The sequence below is a fragment of the Rutilus rutilus genome (genome assembly GCF_951802725.1).
Source record: "Rutilus rutilus genome assembly, chromosome: 18".
Lineage (NCBI taxonomy): Eukaryota > Metazoa > Chordata > Actinopteri > Cypriniformes > Leuciscidae > Rutilus > Rutilus rutilus.
Window position 1 is genome coordinate 13,317,481 of NC_140231.1, and position 16,844 is coordinate 13,334,324.

The window sequence follows — 16,844 nt, forward strand, 5'->3', positions numbered from 1 at the left end:
CTAATCAACCAATCACATGGCAGTTGCTTCAATGCATTTAGGGGTGTGGTCCTGGTCAAGACAATCTCCTGAACTCCAAACTGAATGTCAGAATGGGAAAGAAAGGTGATTTAAGCAATTTTGAGCGTGGCATGGTTGTTGGTGCCAGACGGGCCGGTCTGAGTATTTCACAATCTGCTCAGTTACTGGGATTTTCACGCACAACCATTTCTAGGGTTTACAAAGAATGGTGTGAAAAGGGAAAAACATTCAGTATGCGGCAGTCCTGTGGGCGAAAATGCCTTGTTGATGCTAGAGGTCAGAGGAGAATGGGCCGACTGATTCAAGCTGATAGAAGAGCAACTTTGACTGAAATAACCACTCGTTACAACCGAGGTATGCAGCAAAGCATTTGTGAAGCCACAACACGCACAACCTTGAGGCGGATGGGCTACAACAGCAGAAGACCCCACCGGGTACCACTCATCTCCACTACAAATAGGAAAAAGAGGCTACAATTTGCACGAGCTCACCAAAATTGGACAGTTGAAGACTGGAAAAATGTTGCCTGGTCTGATGAGTCTCGATTTCTGTTGAGACATTCAGATGGTAGAGTCAGAATTTGGCGTAAACAGAATGAGAACATGGATCCATCATGCCTTGTTACCACTGTGCAGGCTGGTGGTGGTGGTGTAATGGTGTGGGGGATGTTTTCTTGGCACACTTTAGGCCCCTTAGTGCCAATTGGGCATCGTTTAAATGCCACGGCCTACCTGAGCATTGTTTCTGACCATGTCCATCCCTTTATGACCACCATGTACTCATCCTCTGATGGCTACTTCCAGCAGGATAATGCACCATGTCACAAAGCTCAAATCATTTCAAATTGGTTTCTTGAACATGACAATGAGTTCACTGTAATAAAATGGCCCCCACAGTCACCAGATCTCAACCCAATAGAGCATCTTTGGGATGTGGTGGAACGGGAGCTTCATGCCCTGGATGTGCATCCCACAAATCTCCATCAACTGCAAGATGCTATCCTATCAGTATGGGCCAACATTTCTAAAGAATACTTTCAGCACCTTGTTGAATCAGTGCCACGGAGAATTAAGGCAGTTCTGAAGGCGAAAGGGGGTCAAACACAGTATTAGTATGGTGTTCCTAATAATCCTTTAGGTGAGTATATATATATATATATATATATATATATATATATGTGTATATAAATTTGTTTTTTAATTTAATGTATTATTGGCGTGCATTGTTCAACATTTGATAACTCGTACTCATTCCTCTACTCTTACATGTAGATTACCTTTGCTGTCATCTAACAATCATGTAAGACCGAAATTCCTGATAAGACCGAACACAGACACTTTCACAAACACAGATACCATGCAAAAAAATCTATATATCTGCAAATCCAGAGAAGAGATCATGAAGCAGGGGCACAGAAAGCCATTTGCCTAATCTTCTCTGCTCACCCATCCTGAACCCCTCTCTTCCTTCTCCTTTTCTTTTCACCCTGGCTGAAAGATCACTAAGAATGTCTATATACCAAATATTATGTCTTGTTAATCAATTGCTTTTTACCTTTAATATTTGGGATCATTTAAAGGGTTACTTCAGGATTTAGCATTAAGCTTTGTATTAGTAGAAAACCTGTAGTATTTTCGAATTACCGTGCTTTCCACCCTCATATCCCCCTGAGACAAGAGATTTATGTATTTTTTGTCTGGAAAAAATCCTCCGATGACGCAAAAATCGTCATTTTGCGTCATCGGAGGATTTTCTGGCCAGAGGCTAAAGACTACAGCCAGTAGAAGGCGTTGTTCCGCATGTTTTCAGCCCGCCCATACAGGGTGGGATCTCACTCAGTCAGAATGTACACAGTGTCAGCCGTCTTTCTTTGGAAGCTAAGCTAGCAGGCTCTTGTTCTGTGGAGAAAGCTGAATAGTAGGAGAAAGCTGAGTAAGTAACCATCCTCCTTTTTCCGGACTTGTCCGGCGGGCAAGATCGTTCAAAATGTCCGGGATTCAGCTTTTGCTTTCTGCGGTCGCCATTCATTGTTTACATGCATACCTTTCAATCTAACTGAATTCATTCTGATTGGTGAATTTGAATGTAGTGTTTACATGAACGCTAAACAAGTGATCGGTTGATGTGCGTTTTACCATTGCTAAGAAAAATTCCCGCTCCTCCGTGAGAGATGCGAGACCGGCGCGTCTTAGTAATGACACCACCGGCCTCGCGCTGTTCTCCCGCGGCCGTCAGCCTCGTCCTGCTCGCCACAGTAAACATGATGAATGGCGACTGTAGAACGCAAAATCCGAATCCCGGACATTTTGGACGATCTTTAAATCCCTCGCAAACTCATCACGTAGGCTAGCTTTGTTGTTTTCATCTGCGCACTCTTACCGGTAGGCGTGGCCTCCTAAGACAGCGAAGCAAGTGCATTCTGGGAGTTGTTGTCTTTCATCCACATAAGCCAAAAATACTTTTTCTGGCTTTTCTCAGTCTAGAAAGCTCCAAATTCAAACATTTCTTCACATTTCTTCTACTTAAATGACCTATTTTAAATACACATTCATCTTCCCAGAGGTGAAGTACCCCTTTAAATGTTTCAGTGCGATTGGTAAAATGATCTCACTCTCAATTTCACAGCAGTCACTTGTATTATGGGAAAGCTTGAAATCTTTGGTCCTGTTTACACCTGGTATTAAGATGCGTTTTGTTTACTCGGATCACAAGTAGATGAGGGAGACACATACCCGTTTACACCTGGTGCTTTATTCCGTCTCTTTTGTCCACTTTCAACCACTTCTGTCCTGATTTCTTCGAGGGGAGGGTCTATGTGCAGGTAAATGTATGGGATTTTTCAGATCTTTCGATCTAATGGATGAAATAATCTTGCGCAATTTACATATGAACTCTCTGAAGATGACAGAAAAACACACAGAGAGCATCAGCTTTCATGTTTGCTCTGATAGCCGCAAGACCATGCTGAATGCGGTGAGTGTGTGTTAGAAATCAGGAATGGTAAGAGAACATTGTGTTTGGTACATTTTTCGTCTTCAAAAAGACCCGACTTGGGTCTCCTACAGATTAAGTTTAAATCCCGTCTGACTAGCACACTTCCGATAATGTTTACGCATTAGGTCAGTAGACAGAGAGTATGCAGTCTTTTGTGTCTGTTTGAATACATTTGACCACATGAGCGTTTACCCTACGAAAGCAATCAGGTTGAATGCGTTTTCGACTACCTTTGGAAGTGGTCGAAAGTGGATAAGCTCAAAACGTTTTAGACCTAGTTTCATAGGTTGAGTCTGAAATCGCATACTCTCTTGAGTAGGTACTTATTTTGAATAAGTAATTGCTTATCGACCGCTAAAAAAAGTATGTTCTATAGTATTCATGTGTGTAGTATGAATGTACTACATTCGCCATGTTGGCATCCAGGTACTTTTTTGCCTACTCTTTATAGAGTGCTGTGAATTCGGACAGACTACTTTTGCCACATACTGTTTTTGTACAAATAATTATTGGTTTATCAATATACATATATACATATTTACCAATTTTATCTTTAGATTGACTTCACCAGCCTGATGATGTGTAGCAGAAGCTGATGCTTTACTAACAACCAAGAATTCAGCTACTCTAAACTGTACATAAAAATAGCATTTCAACATGTTAATAGAGTATCTTTAAGGTTTTCTTGTTTTAAATAGGAAATGTAGTGAAAATCACAAACATTGTTTACACATTTTGAGTTGAAATGTCAATGAGCGGAATTTAATTGATAGTTCATCCTCAATGAAAATTCTGTCATCATTTCCTCACCCTCATGTCATTCCAAAGATATTTTTAATGATATCTGAGAAATTTCTGTCCTTTTATTGAAAGTCTACCCAAAACAGTTTAAAGACAGTTAAAATAATTATAAAGAGATCGTAAAATAAATCCATATGAATCGAGCATCTTCATCCAAGTCCTCTAAAGAGACATGATCATTTTATATGATTAACATATATATTTTTTCACATATAAGCATTGATCAGTAAACATAAACAGAAGCAACATTGTACTTGCTTGACACGTGAGAAAAAAACTCATTGGTTCTTGCGAAGCTCAGATGTCCTGCGTAACACGTGAGAATGAACCTCATTGGTCAAGCAAGCATACATGAGCTTTCATGACCAAATTTGAGTGCTGTAAACATTGATTGCTGATCAATGTTAATATGTGAATAAAATCCTAAATTAAATATGTTCATCATTTAAAGTGATTGTGTCTCTTCAGAAGACTTGGATTAAGCTAGCTCGATTCATACGGATTAACTTTATGATCTGTGGATAGATCTTCAATGAAGGGACAGAAATCTCTCAGATTTCAGTTCTGTTTAAAAAATGAACGAAAGTCTTGTGGATTTGGGACAACATGAGGGTTGGTCGTTTGATTGTTACCAAAACCTTTAAGTGCTCTGTATGTAATATATAACTCAAATCATCTTCAAATGCTTGTTTCAGGTGTGCCTGGTGGCAGACTGTGTTGGCGGTGTCCTTTGTTTTGATGCGTTGTGTTTCAGTGGTGACAAGCAACACAGAAGCCCTGAGGGTGGCAGCACCAACAACAGTACAGAGAGTCTAAAGGTACAGAAGAACATGCACACAAAACCACCCTGAACTCCTGCCTTTCACTTCTGTTTGAAGCTGACTGTCATTCTCTCCTTATCAGACATAAATCCATGTCTGCTCAAGAGAATCCTTCACATTTCTGCCCTTCAAAGCTTTTTTGTCTGTTCTCATATCTAAATGTCATAGGACATTTTCCCATTCCCGTTTGTCTCCTCCTCAGCTCTCTCCCTATCTTTAAGGATTAGTTCACCCAGAAATAAAATTGTGCCATCCTTCATGTTATTGCGATCCCCCCAATGTGTCTACTGTTTGCAACCATTATAGATCCCCAGTCACCCTGTCTCTCTGAGCTTCTTGGTGCTGACAGTTTAATAAAAGCGCGGTCAACTGTGCAGTGCCAGTGTGTGATAAAAAGACATCACATGGCACATCAGATGATGAACAGATGCCTCGGAAACAGTGGAACGGAGGCAAAAAAATAGTACAGGGTTCAGAGTCACTGTGTTACACATGGCTATTGAGTGTTGCTTGATTGAAGAGTTAATATACCACAGCCCCAACACATTTCAGTTACTTTTACAGTAGCTTTGGATCCAACAGTATTTCTTTAAAATAGATTTTTTCCCCATAGGATTTAAAAATAAATAAAAAAAATCCTTCATTAAATAATTATAAGCCATGAACCAAACCAACCAGCTCTGAGATGAATCACAATTTAGAGAGAGGAAAAAAGAAAGGATCTCATTGCAGTCAATAAATGAAACAAGAATACAATCTTGGATAACAAGAAGAGCCAACCAATCCAAAAGGGTAACTCCCAAAAATGATCAGGAGAACTCAAACACTGGGATACAAATACACAGAACAAATGAGACACTAAACAAGACACAGGTAAACATAATCTGGAACCAAAGAAACCAAGAGAACAGAAAATAAAAATCTGTGAAGCACAAATGAGCAGTAAACTTGTGACAACAGGACTGTGTACTTTTTTTTTTTTTTATCAGGCAATGAACTATTACTTATTTTTAAATAAAAGGATGATGGTAAAATATGAAACTGTTTACTTAGTCATTAAAGTAAAATGTAATATTTTTAAGTTTAATGCAAAATTTTCAGATGGCTAGAAATATTGACAGTGTAGGGAATCCATCTGGGCTGAGTTCAAAATGAGTGGTCAAAGTAACAACTCCTCTAATTGGTCGATCTCTCTTTAGGATTGTGGGTAATGTTTTTTCATAGGGAATTTGGCTATTAAACTTGCTTTTAAATTTTTAATTACTTTTAAATCACACATCAATTGAGAAGCATATCAGAGCTCGGAGCTCATGGTAGGTCTATCTTGAAAGGTTTATAGGATTTTGTTAAAAATCTATTTCAATTTGGAGAAAGTTAATGGGGTTTACTTCTGCTGCACTGTATTTAATATACAATGTATCATAACTTTGTGTTTGGCAGTCTTGTTTGACTATATAGTAATTCTAGAGGTCTTCATTTGTAAATATGAAAACAGATTCCATGGTGTGAACTTCAATTTTAAGGAAAAAAAGTAGTAAGGAAGCAAGATGACAACCACAACTGCTGAAAATTGATAATGAGGAACATATTACACTTCTGGCTGCTGTACAACTGACTTCGGTTATGGTTGTCTTTATGTTCCAGGCGAAGCCATGTGCGGTGAACTCCCTGAGCCCCACTCTCCGAGGCAGCAAGCGCCTGAGTAAGAGCAACATTGATGTGTCAACGCCGTGTGATCCGCTGTCTGGAGTCCGCCATCCACTCATCCGAAAGCAAAGTGACTCGTGTGATGCAGACGTGGCCAGTGGTCAGTGTGATGTCTTTATCAGCAGGTGAGATTTGGGTTTGTTCATTGCTTCACTGACATGTGTTGACATTTTAGTTACTGCTTATTCCCTCAGGAAGAAAAGCTTCCCAATATGTCTGATTAAACATGGTTGGACTTTAAATCATTTAATTAATTTAGTTGGAGCGAATGTGTTCATGTTTGTCATGTCCTGGAGTGCATGGCAGGAGCATGGCAGGAGTAATGCATTTATGGTTTTCCTTCGTCTTCATTATCACTTTCCACCCTGCTAGTCTTTTGTAATGTCCTTTATGCCAGGGTTTTAATGATTTTAATAAAATAAATTCTTAATTTTAAGATTGAATGCTAATGAGTCATTCAGTTGCATTGTTCAGTTTACAGATAAAGTGATGTCTGAAATAAAAAAACTGTAACAGTTGGGAGCCAAAAAAAACAAAAAAGTCGTTGAACTGAATTAAATGCTAATTGACGTGTTTGCCCTGTTTTGATTTGGTTTTCAGTGTGTGTAGGTTCTGTTTTCCCTGTGCCTGTCATCTGACCGTTTCCCAGTGTGTCTGATAAATGATTAAGTTCACCTGTTCTGTTTATTATCTCATTTGTTCTCCTTTTTATTTTATTATATCACTGTTCGTTGTTGTCTATGTTTGAATGTGGTTGTGTTCTCCCGAAAATTCCCTGTCGGATTTATTATTAAAGACTGTTCTTTTCCTTAATCATACCCCCCCTCCTTTTTCGCTCTCTGTTCCAGATCTGAATCAAGACTCTTTTGATTCTTTTGATTGCTAAATATTATTGTACAGTCATCATTTCAATGTCATGCTGATTGTTCCGGGGGGCTTATTACAGGCCCAGCTAATCCTAATTTATTGTAAAGCTGAACCCCATACGGAACCATACTGCCAAACCAAATGTTGTAAATTAATAACAATAAATCATGTTCCATTGCCAGAGTGGTCCTGACTGAAGTGATCCTGAAATGGACGATTTGCAATGGAATGTATCAAGGATAAAGATCTTGCTTGGTTCTAAAGTATTAACGGACCTGTCATGGGGGCACATGATGACATCAGCATAAAACGAAAGCATTAATTCTGATTAATCATTAACAAAGTTTTAATAATAAATGAAGATAACTCGCTTTCCATCCCTGCTGTCTCACAGTCTGTCTCAGGACGATCAGTGTGGTTCCAGTCAGGCTCTCAATCCAGGCTGCTTTGAGTTTGAAGTGTCAGATTGCTTTCTGCTGGGATGCCCACTGGGGCTGGTTCTAGCAATGAGGAGGACAGTGTTACCTGCCATTGATGGTATAAATCAGCTTCCCTTTCACACACTCAAATTGTTTATTTTTAAAGAAATATTCTGTTTTACCAAAATAATAAATGTGATTTTAAGTGATTTTTTTATTTTATTTCATGCTCAAAGTAATTACCTGATGAATGGTTACTCTCTTTCATCTCTATTAGTGGCTCAGCTCCGGCCAGCTTGTTCTCAGATTTTTAATCTGTTCTACCCATCGGACCCCTCTGCCTCACGTCTGGAACCTTTGCTGCACCCAGTTCTCACCCACCTTCCCCCCTTTCCTGTTTCCCGTTACCAGCGGTACCCTCTGGGTGATGGGCGCTCCACTCTCATTGGTAAGAGCTTTCTCTCAGGCTCCCATCAGCTTGCATCACTCAAGTAAATAGGGCTGTAAAGATCTGTTTGTTTTAAATGTAAATAAAAAGAGCAAAGTACAAATATTTATTATAACTTAATCTAAGTTGTAATATTTAACAGATTTTAGGTCTTGGCAATTTGATATTTTAATACTTTAACTTATAATAATTGAATAAATTAATTCAACCATATTAATTCAAAAAAGACATGTCAAAAAAGACATGTTACTGGTTTTCCACTGGAACATCTGGATAACATCTTGGTTACTAATGTAACCCTCGTTCCCTGAAGGAGGGAACAGAGATGTTACATCCATACTGACGTATTGGGGTCTTGGGAGCCCCAATCACCTTTGAGTAGGAAAAAAATGGGCCAATGAATATTGGGGAGTGAGATTTGCATGCTGAGCCACTCCGACCTGGACATACGGGTGTATAAGGCCGGCTAGCACTCACTCATTCAGGTTTTGCTGAGGAGCAGAGACAGGGATGCCGGCCATTAAGCGGTGGTTCAGGGTTGTGGCGGGAGCGATGTAATGTCTCCGTTGCCTACTTTAGGGAACGAGGGTTACATCAATAACCAAGACGTTTCCATTCAGTCAGTCATGTTCAATGTTACGTTGAATGTTACGAGTGTCGGAGACGCAATGCTGGCAAGCTGCCTTTTGCCAACTGGACACTCATACAATTGTGACCTATCCAGCGCCCCATGTAAGGCCAAGGAAAAATAGTTCTCCATACCAATGGGATGAAAGTGACAGGGCTTACCCTGGAGACAGTCATAGCTGCTTTTCCTCTTACGTGTTGTTTCATGGGAAGAGTGATTTAGGTTTCAATTCTAGTACAATAGAGAGTGATGCTATGGAGGCCACACCCTACCAAAAGGGAGGTAACTTGTGGTGGATACACATATGGACTGACCCGTGGGCTATTACTACATATGGAAGATCTGTGCGGTAGGTCCTGTCTAGCCAGGGATGGAACTACTACCGATGTCAAGACAGGGCAGAGTATAAACTGCCCAGGGAAATACACGGGTTTACCAACAGGGAAACCGTATCTTGGACAGATATGGGACACATATGGAATTACCAAGGGGGAATCACAGCATATGGGCACTTAGCCCAGTACAAGGGCTGACTAGCCAGTCATGCAAATAAGTACTGGGTCTGGCGTCAGACACCTCCGCTGCATCTGACTGCCGAAGGACACTGGAGGAACTTGATTCAGGGTTCCCCAGTAGGGAACTCACCTGAAAAGGCAGTAGGCACTCGTATCCCCCCACTAGAGGGGAAAAGCGCTGCAAGCGAGACACAGAGTCAACCTTCTCGCACATTACCTTTTTGTACCCAATACACAGGAAAAAAACGGCTCAACCCAGAGATTGTAGAATCTCACAAAGGGGTTAGGTATCGCCCAACCCTCAGCTCTGCAGATGCCAGAGAGGTAACTTGCACTAACGCCCAGGAGGAAGCAACACCCCAAGTAGAATGAGCCCTCACTCCGATGGGGCACTTCTCGCCTTGGGACTGGTACGCCAAGGTAATGACAGCCACTATCAAGTGGGCCAACTTCTGTTTGGAGACTTCTTGGCTTGCTCTGAGCTTCTGAAGCTCTGCGTGCGGTCCATGTAAACATGCAGTGCTCGAACAGGACATGGGCTGGGTTTGCCTCCTCCAGGGAAGCGCTTGAATTCACCACCTTGTCCCTAAAGGGAGTGATGGGAACTTTGGGCACATATCCGGGCTGGGGTCTCAGGATCATGTGAGACTGGGCCGGCCCAAACTCAAGGCATGATTTGTTGACCAAAATGCCTGCAGGTCCCCCACCCTCTTAAAGTGAGCAAGCTCGGTCAGGAGCACTGTCCTTAGAGACAGGAACTTAAAGGAGAACTCCGGTCAATTTTAACATTGAGCTCATTTTTTTGTACATTTGGAGTGCTGTCAATACAGAGAACAACGACAAAAATCGGTGTTGCCTACACCGAGTTATTCTATTTTTAAAATTTGCACCCTATTGACTTCAATGGGGCAAGTAGTAAGCCTGCTTTTTAGCCTCTTAACATCCTTTAAGTGTCATGACAAGTGCACAGAAAATGTGAGTGATTCCTTCCGAGTGAACACGGGTGGATCTGACTGCAGTAGATGTTAGAGATATTAATAAAAATTAAGTTAATTCAGCCAGCGCTCATACCTTTGTTTACATCCTGTTTTCGGTGGAAGGCCATAGTAATCGATTGTCGAGTTCACGCGCATAGGTTTAGTACCTATGATCACGCGCGTGAACTCGACAATCGACTACTGTGGACTTCGACCGAAAACAGGATGTAAACAAAGGTATGAGCGCTGGCTGAATTAACTTCATTTTTATTAATATCTCTAACATCTACTGCAGTCAGATCCACCCGTGTTCACTCGGAAGGAATCACTCACATTTTCTGTGCACTTGTAATGACACTTAAAGGATGTTAAGAGGCTAAAAAGCAGGCTTACTACTTGCCCCATTGAAGTCAATAGTGTGCAAATTTTAAAAATAGAATAACTCGGTGTAGGCAACACCGATTTTTGTCGTTGTTCTCTGTATTGACAGCACTCCAAATGTACAAAAAAATGAGCTCAATGTTAAAATTGACCGGAGTTCTCCTTTAAGCTCAACTGTCTCCAGGGGCTTAAAGGGAGCTCTCTCTAGATCGGAAAGGACCACAGAGAGGTCCCAGGAGGGGATGAGGCATGGACTGGGAAGATTTAACCACCTGGTACCTCTCAGGAACCTGATGACCAGGTCATGCTTTCCCAGTGACCTACCATCAACACCATTGTGATGTGCTGTGATGGTGGCAACATAGACTTTAAAGGTGGAGCCTCCGCTGCAACCTCTCTTGCAGGAAGAAAAGCAAAGAGCTCATCTGTCATTTCCGGGGGTCTTCCCGCCAGGAAAAACACCACTCAGCAAACAAACTTCAAATCCACTTCAAATCATAAGCTCGCCTGGTAGAGGGGGCTCTAGCTTGAGTGATAGTGTCTACCTCCACCACTTTAGGAGGTTCCAGAGGTCTGGACGTGGGTTCCATATGGTGCTCCGTCCCTGAGAAAGTAGGTCCTTCCTCAGGGGAATCTGCCAGGGAGGGGCTGTTGCGAGGAGCATCAGGTCCGAAAACCAGGTCCGGGTGGGCCATAAAGGTCTAACCATCAAGACCTGCTCCTCATCCTCCCTAACCTTGCACAGTGTCTGTGCGAGCAGGCTCACTGGGGGAAAAGTATACTTGCGTAGGCCCCAGGGCCAGCTGTTTGACAGAGCATCCGTGCAGAGGGTCCCCTTTGTCAGGGAATACAACAACTGCCAGTGGGAGGACTCCCGGGGAGGCAAACAGGTCTACCTGTGCATCTCAGAATCGACTCCAGATCAGCTGGACCACTTGGGAGTGGAGTCTTCATTCTCCAGGGTATGTGAGCTGTCGTGAGAGTGCACTGGCCGCACGATTGAGAATTGCTCGGTATGAGAACGGTGCAAAGCGGTTTGAGCCACTGCTGACTCCAGAGGACGTGAGCGTATTCTGCCTTGGCGGTTGATGGTACACAACAGTTGCTGTGTTGACCAACATGTGCTTGGCCTGAATCAATAGTCGAAACTGGTGCAGGGTGAACAGCGACCTGTTCTAGAGGCATCTGTTGTAACAACAACATGCCTGCACTCTTGTTCTAAGGGACCTCCCGTCTGACAAGGGGCTGAATGTTTGGCAACAGCTCAGTGTGATGGCCACACGGATAAGTGTCATGGCGCCATTCCCATCCGGAGACTCAGCCATGTACTGTTACTGCGGCTGTGGATACCATATGCCCCAGGAGCCTCTGAAATGGTTTCAGTGGCACTGCTATCTTCCGTTTGAACGTATTCAGGCAGTTCAGGACAGACTGTGTGCGCACCTGTTGGTGAGATGCACCATATATAATTCCATACAGAGAAAAGAGATGCTCTGCATGGGGGAGAGCTTGCTCTTTGTTGGAAGAGGTTTTTGAGCATCAATACGATTTTCAATGTGCTCAAATGGCTTAATCTATTAAATAGTTGCTAACAAACAAAACATATCACAAAAAAAAATGTATTAATTCTTGGTTTGTGTGTCCTGCTCCATCTGAACTATTGATATGACAAAACACTTTCTTAATTCTGTGAATTTTTTTTTAAAACACACATTAAAAGCATTTGTTACATACAATGACTTAAATACACTTCTATCATGATTCATTTATGAATTCTGAATTTAATTGTTATACATCTTTCCTGATATTGCAACGAAGAAAAAAAGCGAATTAAAAATAATGAAATTCCTGAAAAAAAGATTGCCAATATCTTTATTTTTACTTATTACTATAATTTTTACTTATTAAAGACATTTTTGTCTACCAAATCAATCATGTGGTGTGACCAACCTGTGAAAACAGACAGAAAATAAATAAAAATAAACTAAGGGCCAGATTGACTAGCATCTTGCACCAGTTCAAAACTTCTTTTGCAGTTAAACAAACTACTGTCAGTATTTACTAAAGATTTACTGGGAAGTTATTTTTGCAGCTAACTTTTATAGCAGGGTTTCTCAAACTCGGTCCTGGAGGACCACTGTCCTGCACAGTTTAGCTCCAACCCTGATCAAACACACCTAGCTGTGAGTTTCTAGTGATCCTGAAGACATTAATCAACTTGCTCAGGTGTGTTTGATCAGGGTTGGAGCTAAACTGTGCAGGACAGTGGCAGAGTTTGAGAAACCCTGCTTTATAGAGTGCTGCAGGGATGACAGATTTTTGTAGGGTAACACAGAAGTTAACATCAGCCTGGTTCCCTCGGCAAAAAACGTCAGATTTTTCCAATTGAATTTTGAAGCGATTTTGAATTTTAACTCCATACAGAGAAAAGAGATGCTCTGCGTGGGGGAGAGCTTGCTCTTTTCACCATTGACCCAAGGCCCCAGATGGCTGTGGTGCCTGAGCACCAGGTCCCTGTGTTAGCATAACTGATCCCAAGAGTGAGCTAGAATAAACCAGTCATTGAGATGTGAATAGCCACCTCCATGAGTGGGGTAAAGGCATTCTCTGCGACTTTGGTAAAGACACTGTGAGACAGGGACAGCCCAAAGGGGAGGATCTTGTACTGAAATGCTCGAAAGCAAAATGTGGGAACGGTCTGTATCGAGGTAACATCGAGACATTAAAGTCTTTAAGGTCGATCACTGCAAACCAATCCTGGGGGAAAACGCATGTGAAGATGCATTTCTGATTGAGCATTTTGAACGGGAGCTTGTGAAGTGCCCGATTCAACACACAGATCCAATACTGGCCGTATCCCTCTGCCTTTCTTGGGTACGATGAAGTATGATGAAGCCGCCTGTGCTTGCTCTTTTAGGGAAATCTGCTCTTTTGTGCCGAAGTGCCAATGGGTGAATCACTGCATGTAACTATGCAAAAACTCTTTTATGAATGGCGAAACACCACTGAATGCGCCCTTTCACTGGAAAGAAAGACATCCTCTCGTAGGCAAGCTCTTTTAGATCAGGGAGAATGCTCTTTCGATCAGGAACAATGCTCTTTGTGAGGTGATTGGAGGAGAGTGATCACTTTGCGGAACCACTTGGCTCTGAAGCAAAAACAACTGAACAAATGTGAGTGCTAGCCAGCCTTATATACCTGTATGTCCAGGTAGGAGTGGCTCAGTATGCAAATCTCACTCGCCAATATTCATTGGCCCATTTTTTTACTACTCAGAGGGGATTGGGGCTCCCAAGTGAGACCCCAATCACCTGATCACCCTGATCACTGTGTAAGCACAGTGATCAGTTTACACTTTATGCAGATCCTTTTATCCAAAGCAACTTACAGTGCACTCAAGGCATACATTTTACCAGTGATCTAGAACTGAATGACATTGCCAGTGTGAACGACATGCTCTACTAGAGTTCTTTAAGATCATCATTATTCTGTGGTATTAGTCAGAATCACTCTGTGCCAGAAAATGTGCTCCAATTAGTCCCATTATGCAGCCAAGCTGAGGTCACAGCTAGCTGAACAGAGCATCTAATGCATTGAATGCCAGGAGAGAAAACACTCACTGAGCAGCTGGGTTTTGGGAGAAATCAAATTAAATCATTTCACACAATTATTATACATTTAAGGGCCCTGAAAATGCAACATTGTCTCAAAAAGCCGGATTTAGGTTTCTTTCAAGCTAGGGCATATAAATCGCTTGCAGAAGAATAACTTTCTATATGCTGAAACAGGATTTTGGAGGATTTGGAGGAGGTTTTTGAGCATCAATAAGATGCTCAATGTGCTCAAGTGGCTTAATTTATTAATTAGTTGTTAACAAACAAAAAATATCACAAACAAATAATTAATTCTTGGTTTGTATGTCCTGCTCCATCTGAAATTTTTTCTTCATTCTGTGAATTAAATAAATGTATATTTAAAACACACAATAAAGGGATTTGTTACTTACAATGACTTGAATCCACTTCTATCATGATTAATTTCTGAATACTGAATTAAATTTGTATTGTTATAAATCTTTCCTGATATCGCAATGAAGAAAAAAAGCTAATTAAAAATAATGAAATTCATGAAAAGTAGATTGCCAAAATCTTGTTTTATATATTATTTTTTACTTATTACTTATTAATATTTGAAAGCATTTTTATCTGCCAAATCAGATGTGGTGTGACCAACCTGTGAAAACATTCAGAAAAATAAATAAAAATAAACTAAGGGCCAGATTGACTAAAACCTTCTTTTGCAGTTAAACAAACTACTGTCAGTATTTACTAAAGATTTATCTGGGAAGTTATTTTTGCAGCTGACCTTTATAGAGTGCCGCAGGGATGACATTTTTTTTGTAGGCCAACACGGAAGTTAACATCAGCCTGGTTCCCTCGACAAAAAAACGTCACATTTTTCCTTTTTTCCAATTGAATTTTGAAGCCTAAATACAATCAGCATAAGTCAGAATCTAAACGTAGGTTATAAATGAACTACACCACAGTCGCATTTCTTCAACGTCAACATCACAAAGCTTCCATCAACTCTTTGTTTGCAAGAGCATGATTATAAACACAACAAGGCTGTGAAAGTGGAATGGTGAGTAGATGAGTTTACCTGTTCAGCTGATGATGTTTAATGTCGCTGACAACCTCTGTAATCCCATTTAGCCACTTGTTAGCAATCGCCTTTTAAAAGCTTTTTTTTAAAAAAAACACACAGGAGGGTATTACATATTACTGATATATTATAGAATAAAAAGTGAAATATCTTGAGCTGTGTTTAAATATAATGAAGTAGCCCTAGGCCCCGCCCCGCCCTGCTCACAGGCACGTAGAGTGGAAGAGGTTAACAACCCAAAAATTCACATGCAAAAAAAACATTTAGTTAAGTTTCTCATTTGTGAATAATTCTTTGTTGTCTTCCTTTATTACTTTTTTTCTCAAAGCAGACACCGTGCTCAGACACTTGTCAGACAGCAGTCTATCTGTAGACGGACACATAGAGCAGTGCTGTGGAGGAAGTGTGTCTCGCAGGGACAGCGATCGAGTTGTTCCACTCGGACTCGCCCACTCTGCCTCTGATGCTGAAGGGTCTGAAACTGCCCCAAGCGAGCCTTTTAGCATTTCAAACAGTGAGTCTCAAGAGCACTACATGTCCTTGAATCTGGTGCTTTCAGGATGTTCATATATTTTATTCATTTCTTCATGGAAGTCAGGGACTTTGCTGTATACAGTTTGAAGATATAAGCTACCTGCAAGTGTGGTTCAGGCATGTATAACATAAATGCTCTGTTTTCTCTCTCTCAGTATGTAGTAGGTGGTGGGGGTCGAAGCGGTTAGATTATGTGCTGTACTGTCCAGATGTGCTCACTACCTTTCCCACTATAGCACTGCCTCACCTGTTCCACGCCTCATACTGGGAGTCCACGGATGCTGTGGCTTTTATTCTTAGACAGGTAAGTGCGCTTCCTCTGAAAGTTCTTGGCTCTACTACACGGATTGTATAACATATAACACCACAACTTGAGGGAAAAGTCCCTGTTTACACCAAGTATTAACATCCATCTTGGGTTATCTGAAGTGGGCAGCAGGAAATGCAGGTGTAAATGTCCAAAACCACATTCGGACCACACTGCATACAGTATGTAGTGTAAACCACAATTCATTCTGATGTATTTGTGACAGCGTAAAGGGAGCGCGTACTCACCTGTCAGTCATCAGTTGCTCTAAGCTTTAAAAGTCAAAAGGATTTTTTATTTTGTATTAATCATAACTAGCATTCCTTTTTTCCTTTTATATGCTTTTGAAAAGAAATGTCCCCAACACTTGGGTCAAAGTTAGTGTGTGTTGAAATAACGGATGCAGATGTAAAAGACTAGATGGCTGTCTGAATAAATATATGTTTAATCTCATTAACTTGAGCAAGCTGAAGTAACCAAAAAAACACACAAAAAAAAAACGATTTGCTTTGCCCAGTAACAGAGGAGGGGGTTTACTGAATTGCACAAATTACCTAATTATATTAGAGAAAATGTATGCAATGAATCATGTCACCTTTGCCATGCTCCTGTTTTATTTAAACTGTACTCTTTTTACTGTGGGGATTCTATCTGGGACTGGTCCTCTCGGCCGTGATTAAAGCATTTCAAAGGCATTGTCTGGAGTCTGTCTGGTTACTGCTGCACAGCAGGTTATTGGAACACTATCTTTATTCCCAAGTG

The 16,844-nt window shown here is 41.1% G+C and overlaps 1 protein-coding gene across 5 annotated transcripts in view; it reads left to right on the plus strand.

Moving 5' to 3' along the window:
* plrdgb (PITP-less RdgB-like protein) overlaps positions 1-16,844 on the plus strand; it is a 95,926-nt gene that overhangs the window by 57,857 nt on the left and 21,225 nt on the right. For 4 of the 5 annotated variants that reach the window (XR_014625187.1, XR_014625188.1, XM_084387481.1 and 1 more), the window contains exons 7-12: positions 4,512-4,634; positions 6,282-6,469; positions 7,606-7,748; positions 7,908-8,078; positions 15,570-15,755; positions 15,931-16,079. Coding sequence is in view for 3 of the 5 variants with exons in the window: in XM_084387481.1 (XP_084243607.1) it covers positions 4,512-4,634; positions 6,282-6,469; positions 7,606-7,748; positions 7,908-8,078; positions 15,570-15,755; positions 15,931-16,079 (960 nt within the window). In the remaining 2 variants the exon portion in view is untranslated. The remainder of the gene's footprint in view (positions 1-4,511; positions 4,635-6,281; positions 6,470-7,605; positions 7,749-7,907; positions 8,079-15,569; positions 15,756-15,930; positions 16,080-16,844) is intronic. The other variant, XM_084387482.1, reaches the window with a different exon arrangement.